Source organism: Leptonychotes weddellii, chromosome 5, assembly GCF_054177405.1.
Source record: "Leptonychotes weddellii isolate Sample4059 chromosome 5, ASM5417740v2, whole genome shotgun sequence".
NCBI classification, from domain to species: Eukaryota; Metazoa; Chordata; class Mammalia; order Carnivora; family Phocidae; genus Leptonychotes; species Leptonychotes weddellii.
This window is the reverse complement of record NC_138373.1, coordinates 154,902,656-154,929,114: the sequence shown is the minus strand read 5'-3', so window position 1 is coordinate 154,929,114 and position 26,459 is coordinate 154,902,656. Positions and strand designations below refer to the sequence as shown.

The 26,459-nt window shown below is 50.1% G+C and overlaps 1 protein-coding gene across 1 annotated transcript in view; it reads left to right on the top strand.

The window, feature by feature from the left end:
- EFCAB6 (EF-hand calcium binding domain 6) overlaps nucleotides 1-26,450 on the top strand; it is a 69,283-nt gene extending 42,833 nt beyond the window's left edge. The window contains exons 8-13 of the mRNA XM_081819014.1: nucleotides 8,679-8,906; nucleotides 14,975-15,205; nucleotides 17,597-17,765; nucleotides 20,069-20,253; nucleotides 23,599-23,748; nucleotides 26,099-26,450. Of these exons, the coding sequence (XP_081675140.1) occupies nucleotides 8,679-8,906; nucleotides 14,975-15,205; nucleotides 17,597-17,765; nucleotides 20,069-20,253; nucleotides 23,599-23,748; nucleotides 26,099-26,221 (1,086 nt within the window). The 3' untranslated portion in view covers nucleotides 26,222-26,450. The remainder of the gene's footprint in view (nucleotides 1-8,678; nucleotides 8,907-14,974; nucleotides 15,206-17,596; nucleotides 17,766-20,068; nucleotides 20,254-23,598; nucleotides 23,749-26,098) is intronic.
- Nucleotides 26,451-26,459: the final 9 nt, after the last annotated feature.

Below are 26,459 nucleotides of genomic sequence, written 5' to 3'. Positions count from 1 at the left end.
ACTTGCTGTTTACTAAATGAGATCTACAGATATGTTTGAAACTGAAAAGCGCTCCGTGTTATTCATAGGCTCTTTGATGATTATATACTTCCCGTATTGGGACATGGTTTCTTTTATATATTTTGCCAACATTATAAAGTCACAAAGGGGACCAGGAATTTTCTTCTTGGCAGTGGTGGTCTGTTATTTCCCTGCAACATCAAAAGGGACAGTTGTTTGATAAAACAAGGCTCCATGAACACCCTTGAGTAAATGAGAGAAAATTCCTTCAAAACATGGAAATCATTCTCTAGCTGGGTCAGACCTATGGTGGATACGATTCCACTTTTTTTTAAGTACCCAGAACAGCCCGGCGTGCATACAGGTGTTGGATGAGAGGCCACAGGCAAGAGCACGGAGGTGCAGGCCCCGCGGCTCCTGTTCCAGACAACGGTGTGGACGAAGGTGGGCACCCGATGCCTGATCCCTTCCCTGTCGTTCTCAGTGTCCCTGCTATCATTCCTATCCCAAGGGTGCCTTCTATGGAAAGCCTAGTTAGTATCGGAAAGTGACATTTACATCGGAAAATAGTGGTGTCCTTTCCGATTAGGAGAAACATTCCTTCTAGTTATAGAAAAAGCACTATTTTTCCCCATTCAGATATATGATCACGTGACAAGTGCCAGGGACACAAAAGCGCCAGACCAAGAGCCATCTGTTCTTCCCAGGCGTCTTCAGTCCCTCGGAGCCAGGTTGGCAGTGGCTGAGCGGCTTTGTTCAAAAGCAGGACGAGAACCAGGATGGGGGCGCCTGACAGATTCCGCTCCTCCGTGCCCTGATGGAAGAACCGGGGGGCTCTGCACTTCCAAGGCTGCGGGGTGCTCTGGGTGGCATGGCATGCAGAGCGGGGTGGCCCCATCCGCGGGGCCTGAGGACCTCCAGGTCAGCCGTTCATCCTGGTCACCGAGTGGGAGTGGTGTGATCGGTGATCTGTTTATTCCTTGTAGCATTTTTGTCATTTCTAAGTTTTCTGCCGTGAAAATGCAATAATTATTTTTGTAGGAGGCAAAAGACTATTTCTAACTGGCAGCAAAACCCCCTTCGTGAGAAGTTTTAGTCACCCGCGCTCCTGTGTGTCTGGACAGGAAATGGTGCTGTTTCTGTTCTTGGCAAGTGCCCATGAGTGTCCCCTTGCCTCCCGCCCTCCTGGCAGAGGAGAAGGGGGGGTGTGGGGGGGGCTCGGGCTGCAACTCAGGGCCTGTGGGAAGAGCTGACTTTGCAGGCCGGCCTGCCTTGTTCCTCAGCCTCCCCACCTTGCTGAGTAGGGACATGGCCTCGGGCTCTGGGTTTTCAGGTGACTTACACCTGCACTTCCTTTGCCTCCCAGCTCAGTCATCTCCTCCTCAGGGAGGCCAATTGTGTCCACGGCACCCTGCCCCCTTCTAAGAGCACACAACCCGCTTAGAATCTCTGCTCACTCTTATGGGTGAGCTTTGCCCTGGTCGCTCTCTTCCCCCTGGAGACTCCACCTGGGTAGAGACCTTATTTAAGGATTACTTCTTACCTCTTCCTCCCCAGACTAGAAGAGTGCCTGGCACATAGCAGATGTCCCACGAGTGTTTGTGAAAGACTCAGGACAGTACTCAAGGGCGGGCATTGAGCGTTCATTCTCTGCGAGGGCAGTGCACACATGCGTGTCACATGTACCCAGCACAAGCACTCACCACCCCTTGGGGCTCTGAGATTCAGGTGTTACTCAGATCTATGCACAGGTGGAGAGCAGGGGTCTGACTCACAGCGCAGGCTCTCCCACTGAGCAGTGCTCCACGGCCAGTCTGTCCTCAGCGTCATTCACAACCAAACCAGACTGTCCCAAGCCCCAGACCTCAGGACCCCTGACCCTCCCAGCTTGGGAGCTCCAGTCAGCCTCCTGACTTTGCTTCCCTTCCCTCTCCACCCAGAGAACAAGCGTTAATACTTGTGTGTGTTTGTGCATGTGCATGCATGTGCACACGTGTGTGTGTGTATGCACGATCATTTGGACGATTTTATGGATTCTTTTCCACTTAGTACATCACAAACATTTTATCATATTAAATTACTCCTTGAAAGATTCTAAATAGCTGGATTGTAATCCATCCTATAGAAATATCATATCTTGGGGCACCTGGGTGGCTCAGTTGGTTAAATGCCTGATTCTTGATTTCAGTTCAGATCATGATCTCAGGGTCATGAGATCGAGCTCTGCAATGGGCTCCATGCTCAGCATGGAATCTGCTTGAGATTCTCTCTCCCTCTCCCTCTGCTCCTCCCCCCACTGGCATGCTCTCTCTCTCTCTCTCTCAAATACATAAATAAGATCTTAAAAAAAGAAATATCATATCTTATTTAACTGTTTCCCTACTGTCAGACATCCAAACTGTTGCCAATTTTGTAAAATCTTGTTAATTTTGTAAAGAATTCTTAATGATTGTAGTTCCGTGAGCTCACCTTGTTTATTTCCTGAAGGAGAGTCCTAGAGGAGAGGTACTAAGTCAAAGGAGAGGAAATTTTTATGGCTTCAGGTATGTTATTCACCTATTCCAGCATGATATCTTCAATCAGAAATTTGCCGGTTTGGGGCGCCTGGGTGGCTCAGTTGGTTGGACAACTGCCTTCAGCTCAGGTCATGATCCTGGAGTCCCCGGATCGAGTCCCACATCGGGATCCCTGCTCGGCAGGGAGTCTGCTTCTCCCTCTGACCCTCCCCTCTCATGTGCTCGCTCTCTCTCATTCTCTCTCTCAAATAAATAAATAAAATCTTAAAAAAAAAAAAAAAGAAATTTGCCAGTTTGTTAGAAGAAAAAAATCAAATCTTTTTTTTCATTTCCATTTCTTTGCATCATGACAAGGTCATGATTTTTAACATAGATCCTGGGCCGCTGCCCAGAGCAGAATGCAAGGATCCTGCCACTTATTTCATTTTATTGGTTGTGACATTTTTCCATTGTATGGATGCATGGTTTATTCACTCTTTCTTTGAACAAATATTAAGACCCCACTATGGGGGCACCTGGGTGGCTCAGTTGGTTAAGCGACTGCCTTCGGCTCAGGTCATGATCCTGAGGTCCTGGGATCGAGCCTTGCATCGGGCTCCCTGCTCCTCAGGGAGCCTGCTTCTCCCTCTCCCTCTGCCACTCCCCCTGCTTGTGCTCTCTCTCTCTGTCAAATAAATAAATAAATAAAATCTTTTTTTTTAAAAAAAAAGAAGACCCCACTGTGTGCCAGGTCTGTGCTAAGCACTTGGGAATTCAGCAGTGAACAAAAGACTAGAGTCCTTGCCTTCATGAGGTTTATCTTCTGTTAGGGTAAGGAAGACAGTTAAGGAGTAAACATATAGGGGATCAGAGAGCAATAAGCACCACAGAACACAAGCAAGGACAGGGGAAAGGGAGGGAAATGTGGAATGTGGCTCAGGCATGTTCTAAAAACCCTGAAGGATGTGTGAGAACAGCAAGTGCAAAGGCCCTGAGGTAGAAAGGCGCTTGCTGTATTTGAAGAAAAGCAGGAGGCTTGGCGGCTCTGAGCAGAGTGAGCAAGGAAGAGAGTCACAGAAGTGAGGTCAGAGAGTGTAGCAGGGTGGGGGGGCGCTGGGGAGGGCCGTTGTGAAGCTCTGCCTGTTACTCTGGGCAATCTGTGAAGCCTTTTGAGAGGTTTGCTTGATCTGACATGCACTTTAAAAACATCATCCTCAGAGGAAGATGACTATGGCTCTGTGATTATGGCTCTGCTCTTGCTTACCCTTCCATCGAGAGAACAAGTGTTAATACTTGTGTGCGTGTGTACATACATACTTTAAAAGATCATCCTCAGAGGAAAATGCACGTGGAAGCAGAGAGACAGTTGCCGTACTCGGTGCAAGAGACGATGGTGGCTTGGACCAGGAGGTAAGGATGGAGCAGTCAGCTTCCAGATACGTACTGTGAAAGCAGAGCCCCTGGGATTTGTGGGTGGTTTGGAAGTGGTGGTAGGTATTTTACAGGTGACTCCAGGCCTAAGTTACTGGAAGGACAGTCTCCATTTGCCGAGGTGGGGACCTCAGAGGACCGTGGTTTGAAGTTGATGAGGCAAGAGAGAAGGAGGAATTTTCCTTTGTGAAACTTGGATGTTCTTTCTTGTTTATGAGGTCACTCTGACCCAAAGCTGTCTAGGAGTCAGCCACGCCATTCCCTACTGCTTTAGTGGTGTTGTGGCTCGGCCACAGTTAGAGGTCTATTTCTTACCCACTAACAACCTAAGCAGGTGGCCACTGATTTCCTTACATGTTTCTAGACCAAGCTACACTCCTCTGGTTATATCAAGTTTATGACATGTTAATATCTGGCAGGTCAAAAACTTCATTGCTAGCCTTTCCCAAGAATTCGTGGCAATTTTCCTATATTTTTTTCTCCATATCAATTTTAGTGTCCATATATCTGACGATTCTCCCAAATATCCACTGAGATTTTTATTAAGATTTTATTAACTTTATTTATAATTTGAGATCTTTTGAAATGGAGTCTTCGCATCTGGGATCATAGTACACGTCCTTTTGTATTCCAACCTTGCTTTGACAGCCCCTCCGTAGAATGCGCGTAGCTGTCTCTGTGTAGGTCTCACGCTTTCATATGAAATTTATCCCAAAGTATTCAAGAGCTTGTCACCAACGTAAATGCGGGTTGTTTCCACAATACAATTTCTAATGAGTTATAATTACCGCCCAAAAAATAGTATTGCTGTTTTGTATTTTTGGCTTTATTCCAGCCACTTTCCTCACTATCTTGAGATTTTCTAGTTGTACAGTCACATCCACAAATAATGATGAATTTCGTTTTTCAACATTCATATGGTTTATTTCATCTTCTTGTTTTATTTCAAAAGCTGGAGCCTCTAAAAATGTGAATAGTAGAACTGACAGTTGAGCGTGCCTATCTTGTTTCAGACTTTAATGCTTTAAATATGTTACCCGTTTAATATGTTTGCAGATGGTGTCTGGCTAATACTCTCATTTAAGGAGAGAGTATTACACACAGGATCTTCATTTTATTTCTATGTGGTATAGCTATTGTATTCTAGTGTACACCATTTCTATCAGGCATAGCTGCTGGATTTTATTAAATGCCTTTTTTGCCATCTGTCGATATGTGACCTAACGTAAAGAATTGAAAGGTCTGCTAATTCTTGAAGGACTCTTATACTGGGAATAAACCCTAGTTGATTTTTTATTTAAAAATAATGGTGCTAAATATTCCTAATGGTCTTTTTAAAAATCTTTTAATGTCTTCACATTAGTGCCCATAAATTAGGTGGGTTTATATTTTTTATTTCAAGTGTTTATCATATTTTGGTATTAGGGAAATATATATAATGAGTTGGAATACTATAGATGCCTTTCTGTGTTCTGGAATAATTTGACTAATGTAAAAATTATTTATTGCTTAAAATGAGATACAGCTTGCCCTTAAAATCAGCTAGATTTGCACATTTTTAATAATAGATGGTAGCTCTTCTAACAGCTTTTTCAGTTTCTTTTATGGTTACCTGTCTATTCAGGCCTTTCTAATACTCAAGTTAAATTTTATAATCTCTATTTTGCTTAAAAATGATTCAATTTCCTCTGGAGTTGAAACCATATTAACCCAGGGTTGCATAATCTGCTTTGTGAGAATTCTTCTATATCTGTTGGTAGAATGAGAGGATTTCCAATTTGTTTTGTGTTTTAAAACTTTCAAAGAGCGCTCATATATACGGTCTCATGTAAGCCCTTCCTTATTCCTCCTGGATAGATGAGGAAACCAAGGGGAAAGGGGCCCCTAGGGGCTTACGCGAGACCACACAACGCATTAGGGGCAGAGTCTAGCCTCAGATCCAGGACTCCCACCTTCCCTGCTAGACTTGTCCACCTGTGTTCTTCTCAGCTGTGTCCACTGGGGGCTCATCCTTCTCAGGGCACAAAGGAGCGCCAAGTGTCAGGACAGACTTGAAGCATGACTCTCCTTCTGGAGGAGGCTCCTTTGCACTCTGAACACCAACACCTCTTGGAATGTTTAGGCAAACAGCCAGGTGCTTAGCTGTGGGAAGTGAGCTGTAACTGTTTGGAAATGTATCACATCTACCAGTAAGGTCAGTCTCATTTTCAAGAATAGGAAAAGAAAGGCACCCACTTGCTTTGAATGGCTCCAAGTGGATGTATTTAAAAGCTTCTATTAACTGTTCAGTGGTTGAAGATGAGACGGACTGTGGTCCGAGTGTGTGGGATCACGTTTTTGAGGGTATTTCCAGAAGCATCCTGTGTTTGATGCAACTTCATAAAGTAACATTATGCTCTGTCCTGAAGGACAGTAACACAGAATATATATATTGCTGTGGAATTGCTGAAAAAGAGACATGACCAAGTTTTTTTTTAATTTAAATTCAATTAGCCAACATACAGTACATCATTAGTTTCAGATGTAGTGTTCAATAATTTATCAGTTGCATATAACACCCAGTGCTCATCACATCACATGCTCTCCCTAATGCCCATCACCCAGTTACCCCATTCCCCCACCGACCTTCCCTCCAGCAACCCTGTTTGTTTCCCAGAATTAAGAGTCTCTCATGGTCTCCCTCTCTGATTTCTTCCCATTCAGTTTTCCCTCCCTTCCCCTATGATCCTCTGTGCTGTTTCTTATATACCACATGAGTGAAACCATATGATAATTGTCTTTCTCTGATTGACTCATTTCACTCAGCATAATATCCTCCAGTTCCATCCACGTCAGTGTAAATGGTAAGTACTCATCCTTTCTGATGGCTGAGTAATATTCCATTGTATATATGTACCACATCTTCTTTATCCATTTATCTGTCGATGGACATCTTGGCTCCTTCTACAGTTTGGCTATTGTGGACATTGCTGCTATGAACATTGCGGTGCAGGTGCCCCTTTGGATCACTATATTTGTATCTTTGGGTTAAATACCTGGTAGTGTAATTGCTGGGTTGTAGGGTAGCTCTATTTTTAACTTCTTGAGGAACCTCCATACCGTTTTCCAGAGGGGCTGTACCAGCTTGCATTCCCACCAACAGTGTGAGAGGGTTCCCCCTTCTTCACATCCTTGCCAACATCTGTCGTTCCTGTCATGTTAATTTTAGCCATTCTGACTGGTGTGAGGTGGTATCTCATTGTGGTTTTGATTTGTATTTCCCTGATGACAAGTGATGTTGAGTATTTTTTCATGAGACATGACCAAGTTTTAATACTAGTTGGGGGGATTAAATGTGAAAATCTTGTAAAGGTCTTAGCACAGTGCTGCTCATCATGAGAGCAATTATAGCTAATAGTCACGACAGGTTTTGATGGAGGAAATGGAGCGGATTTCAGAATTCACCCTCATTGGGAGACAGTTCTCATGCATTGTCACCCTCACGTTCTCACAGAGTCTGGTGTCCCCTCCCATCCCACAGCCTCACCTCTTCCTCAAACTTCAGGAGCTGAACTGCTGAGGCAGCAACCACAGGTCTGGTTTGGGGGGCCTCTTCCTGCTTGCAGCAAGTAGGTGGATGTCAGGGCTGCTTCCCTAGGCCTGCCCACTCCCCCTGACCCCTGTCCCCTCACAGAAGGCTCAGGATGCAGCTGCCCTTTGAGCCCCAGTCTCCCAAGTCTGGCTTCATCGCGAGCTAAGTCTGTCCTCCTCACTGGCCCCAGGGTGAACACAGAGACCTTTGTCATCCTAGCATCTGCTGGTGATCACTAAGTAACTTCCGTGTCTGCTATTCCTCCTGTCCTGCCTATCTACCACCTGTCCCACCTGTCTACCATAGTGATCATCAGCACGTGTGGAACGTAGGCTGTGGTCCTCCCCAGGCTCCTCCCTGCTCACCTTGCCTGGCCCTCTCGCCTGCACGTAGCCTATACATCCAGTAAGAAGGTCCTTCTCTTCCCCCCCTTTCCCCACAGCCCATTCCTCCTCTCTCCAGAAAGCGGCCCCTGAGTCCAGGCTACCGCTCACCCCCGCCAGGCTCGCAGGCACCATGGACAGCGCCATGAGGCCCTGACCTAGGGCTCCTGACTCCCCAGGAGAGGTTTAGAATGGCAGGGCTCAGTGGGCTTGCTCCACGGCCCTGCTCAACCTCCAACCCCACAGATTCTGCGTTCGCCAGGATTAAGTCCCTGTGGGCCTCGAAGTTTTAGGCTTAAGGGAACACTTAGCCAGCTGTGGTGCTGTAGCATCATGTAGTAAGAGCCATCAAAAACTGCCTTGCCAATTCTAACTGCTGTGAGTATAAATCCACTACACTGATGTCCAGAAATAAAAGCAGTCTGGATACACGTTTACTCCCTTACCTCAGAGCACACACTCGCTGCGTGTTTGTGAAGTGAACAGAAGGACAGACCGAATGAGTGAATGGATGAGAATAAAGGCCTGCCCTCCCCAGGGCCGGCTCCACATGTCCCCCTGCATGGTGGCCCTGACTTGTGTGTGGCTCCCTCTCTGTGGCCAAGGGACCCAGGCTTCCCCTTCAGCCAAGTCTGAACCTCTGGTTGGATCCTGTCTGAGACCCGCGTGTGGGTGGTGGCACTTTTCCTCACCAAGCTGGGGCTCCCCCAGGACCTGCCATGGGTGGTGGGCCCAGGGCCATGAGATGATTTATTATTTATTATATGGATCAATCTTTCTTTTTCTTTTTTTTCCCAGACTGCTGCCGAGTGGGCTGAGAAAATGCCCAAAGGCCCGCCGCCCACATCTCCCAAGGAAACGACAAACCAGGAGCTGCTGGCTCGCCTCCACAAAGCCGTGGGCTCCCATTACCGCACAATTGCTCAGGAGTTTGAGAACTTCGACACCATGAAAACGAACACCGCCTCCAGGGATGAATTCCGGGCCGTTTGTTCCCGCCATGTCCAAATTCTGACAGATGAGCAAGTAAGAAATGTATTTGGTTCATTGTCCTAGGCAGTGTTATATGAGCATCAGGCCAGAATTTAGGGCTGATCTCTATTTTGAAAATACTGGAAGGTTTTGGGGGGTGTTGTTTCTATTGTTGTTGTTATTGTTTTGTTTTCAATCTTACTGAAGACTCACAGGAGCCTTCTCTTTGTGTAACAAGTATGAATTGCACCTTTTCAATCAGGGTGCAAATGTCACTTTTATTTTTAAAATCAAATTAAACTCTGCTCCAGCAACCACACTCCCTCTTCCTCCCCTGGATAATCCCTGGGCTTATGTGACCCAGAGAGGCAACCAGTCTCTCCCCACACCTGAACGGGACAACATAGAGCCTATGAGCTGCTCTGGACCTCCCGCCACCCCCCTCCCCCTCTCCTTGCCCTCTCCCTGGTTCCGTTGCTAGTGTTTTCAGAAGCTCTGGGGATACCACCATGGGCAGGCTGGTGACATGCCCACCCCACAGGCTGGACACAGGCCACCTTCTCTGAGGCCCTCCTGCCCATCACAGAGGCCTCAGAAGAGATTCTCAGCAGTTTCCTCCTCAAAAACCGAATGATGCTCTTCTTAGCTCTGATAACCTGTTGCCCTGGCTTCTCTGCCCTCCATGACCTTCCAAGGCTAAGAGCACCTCCCAGAAGGATGGCATCCTGAGGGTCTGCCTTGCTTACTAACTTCAGTCAATAATATCACTAAATGTTAGTGCCCGGGGAGCAGTTCCCTGGGTGGCTTGTTCCTCACTGTGACCCAAACGGGAAAACAGAGCCTGGCACAGAGCAGGTGCTCAGCAAGTCCTGGTGAATGGATAGGTCGCGGGTTTAGTATCCATGTTCTCCACCACCACTGTCCAGTGGCCAAACAGCTGGGATAACACAGAGCACCAGTGATCCAAGCGCAGAAGCAGAGTTCCCTCCCCCACAGAAAATGCACTGCCTCAAGCACTCTCCACTTGTCAAACAAGCTGGTGCCCTAATCCCAGAGAATAACTCAAGTGAAAACTGAAATCCAAAATACTTATGAAAGTAGCCCCACCTCCGTCCTTCCTCTGATTCTGCTCAGGCTCAGCCCGGGTAGCTTCCCACAGCTCCCGGGTGGAAAGGTCACTCTCGGCTCCCAAGTTGGGTCACTCCACCCTGAGGCCCCATTTTCTCGGGGTTTAAGAATTAAGGACTAAGAGTGTTCACAGGGAGGGGTGATCATCACACACGACCCCCTCCCCACTCAGGCCTCTGAACTCACCACCCTACAGAATGAATTCATTAATAATGAATAATATGAGCATCAGATTTCACTTTCCTAAAATATCACTTTTTTAAAGTGTTATGATCATTTTTGCTAAACAAATTAAAGTGCTTTCCCTCAACAGTTCAGTCCCATAGATCATCAAAGCTGAGTGAGATGGCTATTTGCAAATACTTCTCTCCATTACTATAAATGGAGAGAAACCTTTAAAATTAATCCAGTTGCATTTATTATTCTATGGGGCCAACTAACAAAGGTTTTGCTAATAAAGATTTTTCATCTAAATGAGTAAAATTTCACTCTAATTATCGATATAAATTAATGACATGCTGGCATATCTGGCGTGTATAACAGAGAATTGGATTTTAATTGTCCACTAAGAAAGCCTCCACCATCCCCAGCACATCAAGCCCCCCACCTCTCCAGCAAAATCAAGCACTTATTTTTAAATGCTGCCTTCTAAAAATACGCCGACACATCTCAAATATAGTCCGCATCATCGAGGGCATCAAAGTCTGACATAAGTACCATGGTTTAAGTTGGGGGATGATTAGCAAAAATTGTGCTCTATTTGGGAAGGGTGTTTCTGGATATAGACTGGCAAACAGGAAGCCAAAGCCACAGAGATCCATGTTTTCTCCTTGCATGAGTCATGTACCGGGACCTTCTTGGTTGGATGGTACAGTGTCTGTATGGGGAGACACAGAAGTAATTTGGTACCCCTAAAGTGTCTGGACCCCTCTTGCCATTATTCAGAAGGGTTCCCTGAAGATGCTGGGACAGTTCCAACCATGTTAACCAGCATCCAAATAGAGATCTTGTGTCTTGGTTTATCTGCATTATAAAAACTAGCTCATCCTAAAAAAAGATCCAACCATCACGAATCTGAGAGGTCAGCTTTCTTGACTTACAGAGCTCTGTAAGCAGGGCAAGTGCCGCATCTTTTGAAATCTTTTGGTGTAATTAACCTTTCAGAAGAGGAGAGCGACTCTCCGAGTGGATGGAGTTGGAAACTAATGGGTCTTCGTGACTCTGCAGAAAGGGTGCTATAAAAGGCCATAGGAACTGGGTCCACTTGGATATGTCTTAAGAAGATAGGGACCGGGGCGCCTGGGTGGCTCAGTCGTTAAGCGTCTGCCTTCGGCTCAGGTCATGGTCCCAGGGTCCTGTGATCGAGCCCCGCGTCGGGCTCCCTGCTCCGCGGGAGGCCTGCTTCTCCCTCTCCCATTCCCCCTGGTTGTGTTCCCTCTCTCTCTATGTCTCTGTCAAATAAATAAATAAAATCTTTTAAAAAAAATTAATTAAAAAAAAAAAGAAGATAGGGACCCACAGAGAGAGCCTCTCCTGGTCAGGCAATTTAGATCAGTCCCGGTGACTGCGTGGGGACTTCGCTCTATTTGCAGCTATGTTAGGGAAAGGAACCATTAAGCATTTCTGAACACTTCAGATGTGGTGTTTCTTAAACAGACACCTGTAGGAGGTGAGAAGCATTCAGGCAAAGAACAAACAACCCTTCAGGCAGGCAGACCTGGGTTTCAGTGCTGCTTCTGCACTTGTCCAGCTGTGTGACCTTGGACAAGTTACTCAACCTCTCTGGGCTTCATTGTCCTTGAGCTTTGTTTGAGTTTGTTGTTGCTGCCCTTACCGTGAGGGTGCCCGGTGCACACGCATCAGACTCCTCCAGCAGGAGACGGCCGTCACTGTGTGTGGGGTGTGGGCCCAGGGATGCCAGGCGCCTGCCGAGTATTCTACTCTGTCTCAGCGGTCAGCGGGCCCTATACATCTGGCCACAGGATGGTGTCTCCCCTGCGCTTGGTGCTCATCACTCAGTGCCAGGTTTATGCAGGGTGGTGGTATATCTTGGCATGCCTGGTCCAGCCTGGCTTAGGCAGGGCCTGGGCCTCTGGGCCTCAGGGGAGGCATGCACCTTTTCCATGCTCCTGCCCTGGACGCCCCCTCTGTGGCAGTCAGACTCCACCTTGTCTCTGTGGTGGGTCTTGGGCAAGGAAGTTTCCCATTCCCCTGCAGGGTAGCTGACCTCTGACCTTGCTTTGTATAGGTGTAGACCCTGGGGTTGCTGCCCCTCCTCCAGGCCTTTTGCTGGCCCCTGGGGCCATGGATCTGTGGCTGGGCCCTGAGGGAGAGGGTTCCTACCCCCCCTAGAAGCAGAAGTGTTTGCTTCTTCCTTCCCTCCCCCAGGGGTCCTGGTCTCGAGTGGGTTTGCTACGCCTCCCCCAGCGGCTTCAGGCTTCCACTTCCCATGAAAGAAGGGTCTGGAGAAGCGAGGAGCATTGCACATCTATCCATCCTGTGCATTGTCTCCAGAGAAGCAACAGAGGCCAGTGGAGGAGAGCGTGTGAGCATGAGCATTCCCTGCGTCTGGGCCTCCCAGGCATGCTAGCCTCACATGCCAGCCCACACTTGTCCTGGACGAATCTATTAACATTTTAGCTGATTTCTGCCCGAGCTCTGCCAGGCGTGAGAGCTGGGGTGTCTGGCTCTCTTGGAGACTTGGGGCTCCTTGGCTTTCAGTCCCCTCGGCTCCCTAGAGCCTCAGCTCTCTGATTGGCTCAAGCACGGTTCCGATTTGGTAGATATTTGGCTTTCTCTTGTTGTTAGGATGGGAGTGGCGTTCTCAGGCAGCTTTCCGCATCACAGGAGTGGATCCCAAAGTCAGATATTTTTAAGTGTTCAGAAGGTAGTTACTACTCTGCGTTTGAAGGGGACATTTCAGGAAGGTCACGATCTGCCACCGTGACGTGGAAATTTACTTGCTTTCAACTCATTCACAAACCACTAGAATTTTGCCTGGGTTTCATGCCCGGCTCACAGGCCTGTAATTTCAGAATACACTCTCATGGTGCCCATTTCCAGTCCTCTTGATGCCTCTCTGGTCCCCAGAGCCCCCACCAGCCTCCATCCTGCACCCAATCTTTAGGCTCTGTCAGTGTTCTGGGGTGTGACAATCTACCAGGGGCTTCCATTACCCACCCACTCAATTCCGTGTACTCCTGGCAGCATTCATTCTGCCTTTCATGGTGCAGAGAGGATTTCTGTGGTCCTGCCTTGACTTTAATTGTACCACAAGATTTAATTAGGAGGTGGTCCATCTCTGCCCCTTCTGCTGGACCAGGAGACACCATTGTTGTCCCTGTGGTTTTGTAAATGTCCTCACTCCCATGCATCAGGTGTTTACCGCATCCTCAAGCACTCACACCCTTCTTTGTATTTACCCTTGATAACACGGCCTTCCTCCCCCGTGTCGCTAACACAGGAGTGCAGGAGAGCCCTCCACAGCCCACTTCCTCTTGTACGGCCGCATCTTGCTCTGCTTCCCGAAAGCCTTTCATGAGGAATGGGATTACAATACGGCTTCGTGCCCTCTCTCCCTCTTCATTTTTAAAGGGTCTTACCATTGTCTGATCAGTCTTTTGTGAGTTTTTTAGGACTTTCAGCAAACATTTCTAGAGCACCTGCCATGTGCCAGCCCCTTTGTGAGATGTTCAACATTTAAAGACGCATCTCAGACGACCTTCAGAGAGCTTCAGGACCAGGCAGGGAGATGTCACCTGCAGAGGTGGCTTCAGCACAAGGTAGAGAAGAGCGCCAGTCATCTGTCCCCTGGGTTTGGGAGAATTTTCCTGGAGAGAGACAGGTGGCAGGGCCTCCTCCTGTTTGGGGGTGCTTACTGCCCTTGGTGATGGTGAAGTCTCTCTGAGACCACGTGGTCACTTTCCCAAGCTCTCTTGCTTCCACACAGGGGCCTCTTGGAGCCATCCTTGTAACTTCCTGCAAATCTACAATTCTTTTGAAGTAAAAAGTTGAAAACATTAATCAAGAATATTGTCCCAAACTAAACCTTTTTCCCTTCTCGGGGCCTGGAACATTCCCTGTCTCTTCCCCACCACTCAGTGCTTCATTTCCGGAATTTCAAATAGAGATGGTAGAGTCTCTCATCATTGCCTTTGGGAAACCCAGAGGCCAGAAGCGCTGGCCAAGGTCAAGACCCACAGGAAGGAGGGGACACAGCTCCCCATGGCGTGTCCTGGAGGCTGGTGCCCCACCAGTTCTGAGGGGCTCTAAAAACCAACTCGGAAGTAAGTTACCCCTCTTCTTAGCTCCCCAAAAGCCCTCAGTCATCAAAAGTGGCTCATGTAGGAGGCTGGAGTCACTTTGCTCTATCCGTGCTGGTGTGGTCTGGATTGCATCCTGTGACATCAGACGAGACCAGCCCAAAGCCAGAGGCTTCCCTCCAGTTTCCCAAATGCCTCCCTTTCCGGCTGGTGGGGAGGTAACGCTGGCCCCTTGGGGGCCGCGCACCATGGCTGTGAGCACAGCGGCGGAAGGTGGCGGCGCCTGGCCGGGTGGTGGCAGAACTCAGGCGCCAGTGAGAAGGAGGAATGAGTCTGGCTGGGCTTCCCCGGGGCCGAGGTGGACCAGGGCTTTGATTTGCATTTCCTCCCAGAGTGTCCTTATATACTGCGGCTCAGGCTCTGTGACTAATCACAACATTTAATGGTCTTCAACTGCTCACTAAGGGCCCAATTCAATTTAAAAATGTCCTGAGGAAGCCATGAATAATCCTCTCGTCTTTGCTGTTCGTCTTATGGAGGCTTCCATCAAGTGGAGGCCGAATGGGTTTTTTTTCTTTTTCAATTTTTTTTTTTTTTATCGATGTGGGCCTCGGACCCCTGCCGACGTGAGCGCTGGCCTTCCCTAGCTTCCATCCGCTTCTCGGGGGTGCCGCGGGAGACCCCGCTGGGCTCTTACCCTCACCCTGGGACTGATTTCTGCTTCTTTGCCAGTTTGACCGACTGTGGAGCGAGATGCCAGTCAATGCCAAGGGCAGGCTGAAGTACCTGGACTTCCTTAGCATGTTCAGCTCCGAGAGAGCAGCAACACCGCCGACCGCTGGCAGTTCAGTCAAGGCCCAAAGAGGCAGCAGTGTTCCCGAAGTCCTGGACGGAAGCAGGTCTGCAGCATCATCACCCACTCACGACCTGAAGGCAGGGTTGAAACCTCCGAGCCACCCCTGTGTGAGTCCTTCTCTCCATAGTGCCACCATCACCGGGGCCCCAAAGCCCCAAACCCCATTGGACCGGAGGGGACCTAGAGTTCCCAAGGGGCAGGTGACTGAGAAGGTGGCCCGGGTAGAGCCTGGGGTGGGGACACAGGAGAGGAGCCCACAGGTGGGTCCTTAGCACTCACCTGCCTGGAGCAGGGAGGGAGGAGGTGTGAGGAAGGGTTGGGTGGAAGGGAGGCGTGGGGGTTGGAAGGAGGAATAAGGAGGCTTCGGGGCGGGAAATGGGTACAGGAGCAGGGGCAGAAGACTCTAGATGTCAGCAAGCTAGGGTTTCATCGGGCAGGAAAGCAAATGCGCTGTGGTCGGTAGGCACTGTGTGCGAGGGTCCAACTGTGTGCCCTGCTGTAAAGTGTTGCACCCATTTTACAGTTGAAGATACTGAGGCTCTAAGAGGTGTCCTCACATTAGACACAGAGAGACCTAATTTCAAACCGAGGCCTGTCTAACTTTGCAGCTCTGCCCCCGGGCTGAGCCGCCCAGCTTGGGGTATAGGAAGGAGGCAGGCCTCTCTGAGGCTCTTGCCTCATCCGCAGGAAGGATGACAGTGTCTCCAGGGAAGGGGGCTTGAGAGGATCCCAGCCATGTTCTTAGGGCAGCCATTGCTGGGCTTTGTGCATGATGAGCACTTGGAGACAGGAGTTACCATTTGTTCATTCAGTCAACACACGTTTACTGCACACCTACTCTGTGCTGGGTCTTTTCTAGAGCTGAGAATGAACAAGGTGCCTGCCCTTGTGGAGTTTACATTCTTGTCAGAAATAATGGCCAAGAAACGGTAAACAATAAGTATTTAGCAAGTTGGAGATAGTGAGTAGAGCAGAATGAAGGGGGGGTCAGGAGTACCCCAGAGATGTCCACGTCCTAATCTCCGGGACCTATAACATGTCACTTTACATGGCAACGGAGAATCAAGGTTGCAGATGGAATTAAAGGTGCTCACCAGCTGACTTAAGACAGGATCATTCTGAAGTGGCCAGGAGGGCCCAAGGCAACCACAAGGGTCTGTAAATGGGGAAGGCAGAGGCAGAAGGGTCAGTGCCAGAGAGACGCCATTTGAGAAGGGCCCACCTGATGCTACTGACTTGGAAGGTTCAGGAAGGGACCATAAGCTAAGGAGTGTGGGCACCTGTAGATGCTGGAAAAGGTAAGAAATGGATTCTCCCTTAGAACCTCAGAAAGAGCTCAGTCCTGCTGACACCCTGATTTTAGCTCAGTGGGACCCATTTCAGGCTTCTGACCTCCAGAACTGTAAGAGAAATACCGTGTGCTGTTTTAAGCCACCAAGTCTGTAGATCTGTTATGGCAGCCATAGGAAACACGCTGGGGGCGGGGGGGAGCGGGGGGAGCGGGCAGGGGGCCCAGCAAGGAGTGGGGCTTTCACTCCCAGTGGGATGGAGCCCTTGTAGGTGTTTATGCAGAGGAGTGATATGGGCAGCATGCCTCCTTTAAAAGACTCCTGTGGATTCTGTTTGTTGAATAGAAGCTATGGGTGGAGTGGGTGCTGGAAGGGCGGGCAGAAGCAAGGAGATGGGGAGGAGGCTGCAATGGTCCAGGGGAGAGGCCTGGTGGCTCCGAGCGAGGTGGGCAGTGGGGAGCCGGTGGCCAGAGGTCAGGTGCTGGATGTGTCTTTGAGGTAAAGCCAACAGGATTTCCCAATGGATTAGATGTCAGGTTGAGAGAGAGAGAGTCCAGGATGGCTTCTAAGGTTTTGGCCTGAGCATCTGGAAGAAGGGTGTTATATCAACCCAGATGGGGAAGGCTCAGGCAGCACAGGATTCAGGAGAAAGAGCAGGAATTCAGTTGAGTTGGTTACTGTAGTAGATAACCATAGGACGTGTTCAGGGGAAATGCCTGGGCTACATTCAATTCATTCCCTGTATTTAAATGGAAAATACAATAAGACCAAGAACAGCCTCATACTTGGTCCACGTAACTTCACAATATTGGACATTCTGGAACTGAGTGCAGGATTAGACATCCATGAAAATGACACATGACTCACTTTCTTTGATAAGACTCTTCCTCGGGTGAAAAATATGTTATTGTCACACACACACACACATAGTAATATGTTTAAATAACATCTCCTTATACTTAAGTCTTGGCTATATATTTATCTCCAAAACTATGTTGGTTATTGTGTTTAGGCACAAATACGGCCGGCTGATGGAAGTGAAAAATCAAGTGGCAGAATTACCACCCATTTCTTGCTCTTCATTTATTTCTGAGCGAATACTGCCTGAGAAGTTGTGAACCCCAAACCTGAGCCCTGCCTGTAATTTTGCATTATCACTTCCATTTTGAATCTCGCATTACAAGACAATTTCCGTTCCTTTCTCGCTAGACCCCCGCTAGTGCCGGCTCGGCCCTGGGCCCCCTGCCCTTGCAGAACTGCGAGCCCATAGAGAGCAAGCTCCGGAAGAAAATCCAGGGCTGCTGGCGAGAGCTCCTGAAAGAATGCAAAGAGAAGGATGTGAACAAGCAGGGCGAGGTCACCACGGCTGAATTCCTGGGTGCGTTCTCATAAGAGTGTCACCTGCTGGCACAAGGCCACCACCCCACCCCACCCCACCCCCCGTGTGGCAGGCTGGGCCCGTCCATAAACGCTGCCTAGCGGGACAAGAATTCCTAAGACACCTCAACCCACCGCAGCGCACATTCGCACCAGCATGACCAAGCCCACAAGCCGTGGCGTTCTCAGCATTAGAAATCATGGACTTGGTTGTGGTCTCTGGGCGGCATGAAATGTTCACAGACTTGGAGAGCTCAGGGAAGTGGGACAGGTGGGGGAGGGCTGTGGCTGGGGACACGCCGGCCCACCCACTGCATCGGCTCCACTCTGTTGATCTGGTACTAACCACGTGTCGCTTTGATAAGCTGTTCAGATGACATCTGCTGGGTTTATACTTCCACTCATGGTTGCGTATTATTTATGCAGCATTTTACATTACAGGAAGGTAAATCTACCCTTGAAACCCTTCCTCTTGACCAATCTTTAGATCCCTTTTTAAGGAAAATGTTTTTCTCAAGAACCTCCAATATTAATATAAATCACTTCTATGATAGTCATGGCTTAAAAATGTGCAGACGAAACAAGGTGTAAACTCTTTAAGTGAACAGCTCCTACAAAAAATAACCATGTATAAATTAAATATAAAAGATGAAATCAATAATGATCAAGCATTGTTCCATTGATTTAACATGACATGTGTCTCTGAGACCAAATCAGCAATGTTGGTCTTAATGCGTGTTTGAGTTCCATTTGGTTTTTAGTTAATTCTTTTGATTTTGAGACTGATGAACCTTAGCTTGTCTTGCATTCACCATCGCCGTGTTTAATTTTTACCCAGGAAGAATTAATGGACTGGTGCATTATCTGGAGCAGTCCATTATCCTGCTCAGCCTGTCTAGCTTCAGTAGTACATCCAAAATTCAATACTGTAAAAAATATATGCTTATTAATTTTCGGAAGTCATTCTGCATGTTCTGTGCCCTGCTGATGACCTTCTGCAAGTCGGAACAGTGAAGGCATTTTTCGGGCCACCCCTGTAGGCTCCCCAGCCCAGCCCCATCCTGTCGCACGTGTCCTGTTTGGCACCACGTTCTGCTGTTTCCCCCAGCAGCATTTTGGCCTGTGCTTGGTTTGAAGCCACCATCTACATATATAAGGTCCACTTGCAGTGCTTTTCCTCCAGCCTCAACAAGTAGCATGGTCCTCCACTCCGCGACACTTTGTTGCTTTCGTGAGGTCAATGGAGGGCTCAGTTTATTCAGTGTAAATTCAAATCTTTTTTTTTTTAAATTTTATTTATTTATTTGCGAGAGAGAGAATGAGAGACAGAGAGCATGAGAGGGAGGAGGGTCAGAGGGAGAAGCAGACTCCCCGCCGAGTGGGGAGCCCGACGCGGGACTCGATCCCGGGACTCCAGGATCATGACCTGAGCCGAAGGCAGTCGCTTAACCAACTGAGCCACCCAGGCGCCCTCAGTGTAAACTCAAATCTTATCCTACCTAAGTCTCTTTCAATTAGGAGTTGTCACTCCAGAAGAAGCTTTAGCTTTCTAACTGGTAAAGGGTCGAGCAGGGGCGCTAGTGCAAAGTGGGAACGACTGCTGATATTCTGCCACCGACAGGTGCTGCCAGCGTGGCATTGACATGATCCTAACCCCAAAGCCACACGCAAACCCTGAAACTGCATGGCACTTGTCTCCTAAAGATGGTCCAAGTATTCTAGAATAGGCTTTATATATTTTAGGTTGTTACTGGAATGAAGACTCAAAATGTGTAAATTCCTGTAGGCTGGCACACTCTTGAGAGTTGAGAAATACGTGGTCAGAGAGCCATGGCTGAACCCCCGCCCCCCAGTGGGGCACCTGCCAGGCCCATGCCGCAGCACGTGGAACCTCCCCTTCTCCCCACGTCCCCAGCGCGGCCCTGACTCTGAGCCTTTGCTAGGACAGCTCCCGACCTTGTATGGGGAACACACCGACCCTGACTCCGACTCTGTCCCTCCCTGCTCCTCAGTACGGCTTCCACGGTGCTCTGTCCACACTGCTGGGACCGCAGCAGCGGCAGCTGCAAAACCCGAGGGCAGGCCAACACCAGGACAGTGAGGTCCCAGCAGGATGCGGGGGACCCCTGTGTCCTCGCCGCACGGAGTGTCTGTCCAGCCACACCCACCATGAGCCTGTGAGCAAGGACCCAGCCAGGGCCCAAAGCAGAGAGAGCATCTCGGCAGGAGATGAATCAGTGCGGGCATGAACAAATGAATGAGTGAGCAAATTGCCACCAGCTGAACCCATGTTTCTGTCTTTAGCTCTTGTGGAGAAGTTCAATCTGGACATAAGCAAAGAGGAATGTCAGCAGCTTGTCGTGAAGTACGATTTAAAGAACAACGGGAGGTTTGCTTACTGTGACTTCATTCAGAGCTGTGTCCTCCTGCTGAAAGCGAAGGAAACCTCCCTGATGCAGAGAATGAAAATTCAGAATGTGCATAAAATGGTACGCAGTCACTCTCAGGAAATGTGGGGGTCTGGGGCCAAAGGTTTCTCACCTCTCTCAATTCATTGTAAATTCGGATCATCTGGCTTCATAGAAATGAGGGACACAGTGGACATGGAGACTCTAGGAGGGGCCACTGGCCAGTAAGGACCCACCTGTCACATGTCCCCGGTCTCACTGCCACCTCCCCGCGGACCCCGAAAATTGGCTCAGATTTTGTCTATACACATATATGTGCGTATCACACATGTGTGGTACACATGATAACTGTATCACATGTGCATGATTCTAAATCTGGACACGTATGATAGGTGTGTCTAAGTACCTGTGCGATGTGTGCATGTGGGCGTACATATTGCACTCGTGGTATGCGCGTGTACGTGCGTGATAGATACACGTATGTATACACACTTGTGCGATGTGTGCGTGCACAAGCAGGATGCGTGTGTATAGATACACTTGTCAAGCGATCCTTTGTTGTCCCGTCTTCTCCGTTACATAAAGGCCTGTATAGAACCAGCACTTTCCAGGCGAGCACATGACCCCCAGGGTCTGCTCAGTGGGCCCAAAGCCAGCTAGCTGGTGGGTTCTTCAGGGAGGCAAGAGGCGCAGGTAAAGGCTTTGAGAACATCGCAAACAGCTCAAAATTGCCTTTCTTGGAAATGATTCCGAGATTTTCTTTCTCTCCGTCCGGGGCCCCATAAGGGCCTAGAGACCCAAGACAGGACAGTAGCCTGGCTCTCGGCTTCTCGGACTCCCGTGGGTGGCAGACGCGGGATGACGGTAGCCCCTCCCCCAGCACGCAGAGACACCTGTTTGGCCAACAAGAGCAGTGTGGCTGCGCGCACTATGCCTGGGGAGCAGCAATCAGCCGGTTCGCGGAAAAGGCGAAGCTGGGTCGGGGGTCACAGCAGAGTGAAACATTTTTAATGTAAACATCAGTGTGTGTTCATTCATCAAACAGCTGAGGCAGGCCAGACCCTTTCTTCCGGGTTGGGAGCGGGCGGTAGTTGGAGACTCATTATCTTTCTTGCTTACACTGTACCCACAATGCATTGTCTACAATTTCCTTTTTGTTTTTTTGAAGAGCAATGAGAACCTAAAGATGCATAAATAGCAGTTGGAGGGCACTGTCCTGGGTTTTTACCTTTTTTCTCAATTATTTGTCAATTCTGCGATTCTCACCCATACCCAGTCCAACCGGTATTTTCACTGACTTGCCTTCCTCCAGTCTCTCTGAAACATGAAGCAAAAAAAAACAAAAACAAAAACCAACTTTTTCCTGCTCCTATTCCCTCATCTGTGATAATTAGAGAAAAAGTACCGCTGGCACTGTTGACTTGGAGGACAAACAGCTGATTCCAGCCACCTCGGGCCTCGGCTGCAGGGACTGGGGTGCCAGGCCGACCCGGACTGCCCCAGCCGGTCCCCGCCAGTCCCCGCCGCACCCGGCAGCCGCAAGGTCACGATGGGTCAACCCAGCAAACAGTTGATCCCATGCAGAAAGTTTCTATGCCGCTAAATTTGTATGTAATTTTGTGCAAACTCAGGTCTCGTCTTTGTGTAGTTTCTGCTTTAGACAAGAGCTGGCATTGGAGGCTTAGGCCAAGTTATGGAAGAAAAACCTAAGGCTAAGACAGTTGTTTCTCTAGCTCAGTTTTTCTGTGAGTAGAGAACAGGCGGTCTTCCTTAGATCTTCAGGGAACCCAGGAGCATAGGAGAGAACAATGGAAACCGCACAGCCTGCAAGGCCCCTGCCAGCTCTGGCCTTCCTCTGCCTCTCCGGGCCTCAGTTTCCCCTCTTGTAAACGAGGGGGAGATCTGCTGTGTTCTAAGGCCCGTGAAAGGTGACCCCTTCTGAGCCCTCCCCTGTGCAGAGACTGCACATCCACACCGAGGGGCCGAAAAGCTGGCTCGTAGGCTCCTGAGATTGTGTTCAGTGACGGGACAGGTGCTTCAAGACGGCCCCACTGGGAGGTAGCCCAGCACACTTCCCGTGTGCTCTGTCTCACGCCTCACCCCCCCAGCTCTGGACGTTACACCCAGACGGACTTCAGCTGCCACTCTGTGCTTCGGAAAGAGTCCTGCCTTCCCCCACATCCCTACCCTGGGTGCAGTGATAGGCGGGAGACTTCTCCCCAGGAGCCTTTCCTAGGAAAGCGTGGGGCCAATGCCTCCAGAAGGCCTGCCCTCCCTGGTCCTGGTCCGTGTTCCAGTCCCATCCCTCCTACAGGCTGCCAAGGCCCCCACCACACAAGTGAGGAGCTCAGGCCAACTGTCTCTCCTCAGAGAAGCTCAAAGGGCCATTTCTTTTTCTAGTTCTTTGGGGGCCTTCTCTGCAACCTTTGACAGTGGAGACAGCCCTCTGGGGAAGCCACATGGGACTCTGCTTTCCGGCCACACCCGAGCTGGAGGCAGAGGCCTTCAGGGTGGGGATGGGTCGGTTGTCCTGAGCTAGGATGGGAAAAGCCTTTCTCGGGCCAGGCGTGGGTGTGGGAAGAGCCAGGAAGCATAGAATCCTTTCTTTCTCGAGTGCCGACCAGCAAATTGGGTAAATCGGTAGCTAATTGAAGCTATAGGGTATCTGGTGAGTTTCCATCATAGGTGCTGAATGATGGAAAAATTGAAAGCAATTTAACTTTGCACTAATTTGTTTTATGTAATGCCATGTTAAAATTAAACTTTCCCAAAATGTGTTACACATTATTGCCTACAGTTCACCTCTGTGATATTCAGACATGCGTTAGGGCGAAATCATGCTAAAATACGTTTTCAATCTAACAGCACCTAAACGAAATAATCACAGTGTAGTGTACTAATGACAAGATATAATTACAACCTTGTGATTTAAAAAAAAAAAAAACTCTGTTCATTATCATAACCAACTTAGAAGACCCAAACTGAAATCTCTTTTTACTGCAAACTATTTTGCAATCGGCCAGCTATCTCTCCCTGGCCCTCTCTCTCCTCCATAACCTGGGAGGAGCAGAGCCCGGATCCGTCCTGATCCTGCCACTTCACTTCCCTGAGCAGCCCATCTCCTAGTCTGTGAAATGGGGATCAACGGGGCCACCTTCCTCCCAGGTTAGGGGAGAGGGACGGGGAGTAAGTGACGTGTAATGAACAGCAGGGTTGGTGATCTGCCATTATTGTTATGAGTCCTGCTTGCAGGCCCCGTTCTACAGTGGAGGGGGCCAGGGGAGCCCTGAGCAGGGGCAAAAATAGGACTAAGGCCCTCGAGGCGAGCTCACAGCCTCTGGGCTGTGCCTGTCTACCCCGTGCTACCCATTCAAAAGCTCCGTTCTCACCCCTTCTTGGTTTTGTGTGTGTGTGTTTTTTTCCCAGAAAGAATCTGGTGCTGAGACTTCTTCCTTTTATTCAGCTTTACTGCGTATTCAGCCCAAAATTGTGCACTGCTGGAGGCCGATGCGGCGTACCTTCAAAGCCTACGATGAGGGCGGGACGGGGCTTTTAAGCGTGGCTGATTTCAGGAAGGTGAGCTCAGCTCTTGGCTGTCTGTTGCGTCTGAACAGGGAGCAGTGGCCAAATGCCAGTGGCCAGAAGACCTCAAAAGAGGACCCCTCACCTCCCTGGCAAAGGCCCAGGTGTGAGCAGATGTCTGAGACCCCATTTCCTTGGGGCCCCCAGGTTATCACATGCCCCTCACCTTCAGACCCCAGGTTCTCCTCCCTGAAGGTTTCTAGAACCCTGGGGGGGACACAACCTGAGCCCTCCGGGTACCACCATAGGTGCCACTGGTCCTGGGAGCCCAGGCTGGGCCCGTGGTCTCCATGGCGGAGCCAGGGCCAGTGTCCACCTCACAAGACCCCCAGATCAGGAGCTAAATAAAGCAGGGTCCCAGCTATGGGACCTCAGCCAGCAGAAGCCGGCTCCTCTCCCCCAGCTACCCTCCCTGTGGCGCCAGCCACCTCCCCACAGCAGCTGGCCCGGCCACGCTCCCTGCAGTGTGAACTCTGGTACCTCTGATGCGCCCACGAGAGTATGCGGCACCCTGAGGACGCAGGGTCTACGGGGCGCCCTCACCGTGGGCAGGCTGGTGACTGCAGGCGCATCCTTCCCAGACCGAAGAAATGGGCCTCCCTCAACTACCACTTTCCGAATCACATAGAACTCGTTGACTTGGCAGATTCTGGCCCCCACTCCCTACCTACCCCTTTCTCCACCCCTGCCCAGCCACTGAGGTTGAGAAAGTAATTGAGGTCCGACCATTCGATTTGAAATCACATGTTGTAGTCAGGGAAAACACTCCGTCAAAATATCGAAGGGACAAAGGGTTATGACCTCAAAATGCACCTACAAAAAATGTATTCTTGAGGTTCATCTCTGCTTCAACTAAAACAAATTTAAAAAGTAAAACCCTCTCCTTTCAAGTCAGGAAGATGAGCAATAGCTGGTGGATGGGCGCTGGGGCTGCAGGAGGGAGGAGGGGATGTCCCAGCAGCCCCCGGGGACACCTGTGCTCAGGCCCCGCCCCCCCCGCCAGTGGCTTTCTAGCTCACACTGTTTGTCTTTACTTTGGACTCAAGTCAACTCTCAGCCCGGAGTTCTCCTTCCGTCTCCAGGCAAAGAGGTGAAGAGAGCAGGGTCCTGTCTGCATCCCAGGAATTTGGAGTGGGTGGCAGAGGGAGGGGAGTACTCGAAAGGCAGACGTGGCCTCAACAGAGCCAGAGTCAGAGACCAGCTGGGTGCCAGGAACACCCAGGCTCAGCCTCCGTGGTGGGGCCCTTCATCCCCCTGCCCGGAGGAACCTCGGGCTCTTCCAGCCCCGCATTCTAGTCTCCTGTTAGAAACAAATTATAACACAAAGCATAGACAGGAAATCTATAACTTAATCTTCACTTTTACTTGTGAGGGAACCTATTAGGTTCCGTCTCAGCTGCAGGTAACAGGAGGGACCCAGCAGCTGAAACGCGGTGGAAGTCTGTTTCTCTGTCACATAAAAGAGGCTGCGGAGTAGGAAGCCAGAGCTGGTGTGCTGGGCAGTTACTGGGGACTCCATTGTTCTCACTCTACCATCCGCGGCACCTGGCTTTTTTCCACGAGGTCACCTCGTGGTCTGTGGTGGCTGCTGGGGCCCCAGCATCACTTCCATATTCCCAGCAGCAAAAAGAAAAAGAGGAGAGGAGAAAGGGCAGGCACCTTTTCTTTAGAGGAGCCTTCCCAGAAGTCCCCCATCACATTCTCACTTAGGTTTAACTGGCTAGAACATACCCAGCTCCGAGAGAGGCTGAGAAGTGTAGCCTTTTAGCTGGACACACAGCAGCCGGGTGAAGACCAGGGGTCTGCTCACTGAGGAGGAAGGGGAGCCGCTGCCGGGCGGGCAGCCAGCTCTGCCTCGGGCTGTGTTACCGGCAGATCAACCACACCCGGCGCCCTGCACCTGCTGTCCTGCCCTCCTCCCACGTAGGCTGCACCCAGAGGCCCCAGCCTCGTTAAGGCCCTGTGGCCTCCCTCCTAGCCCTCTACTTTCTGTCTCTCCACCTTGTCTGAACGTGATGACCAGCCTCACTACCCTGCAGGGAGGTGACGGCTGTTAACCTCCTGTTCCGGGAGGGGGTTGGGGAGAACCAGCAGCTTCCATTGGACTGGGAGAGTCTCCAATTTCATACCCATAGTGCATGCTCTGGCCCTTGGCGGGGTGAGGGCAGAGGAGAGAGGAGGCAGGAAGGAAGGAGGGAAGGGATGTGCGGTGTGGGGAGAGGGCTGCGGGGCAGCTTTGGAGGTGGGATGTTCGGGCTCAGTGGAGGAGAGGTGGGCAGCCTGGCCCACCTGGCAGCCTGCCTCCTTGAATGGCACCAAGACCAGCGGGGGCTCTGTCTGGCAGGTCCTGAGACAGTACAGCATCAACCTCTCGGAGGAGGAGTTCTTCCACATCCTGGAGTATTATGACAAGACGCTGTCTTCCAAAATCTCCTACAACGACTTCCTTCGGGCCTTCCTGCAGTAGGTGACGGCCGTGGTGCATCCGGCGCGGACCGACGGGGACCACAGGGCCTGTCCCTAAGACGAACGAAATCACAGAACCGGGGTGGGGGGTGGGGGAGGGTCACAGCCGGCCCTGTGTCTTTCCCGGCGGTGAAGGCTCAGAGTTGCCCCACAGCTCCGACAACAGGTGCCTCTGCTGGCGGCTTCGGGGACCCTGAGCCACCAGACCCTTCACTCAGCTGGAGCAAATAAAACTGTAC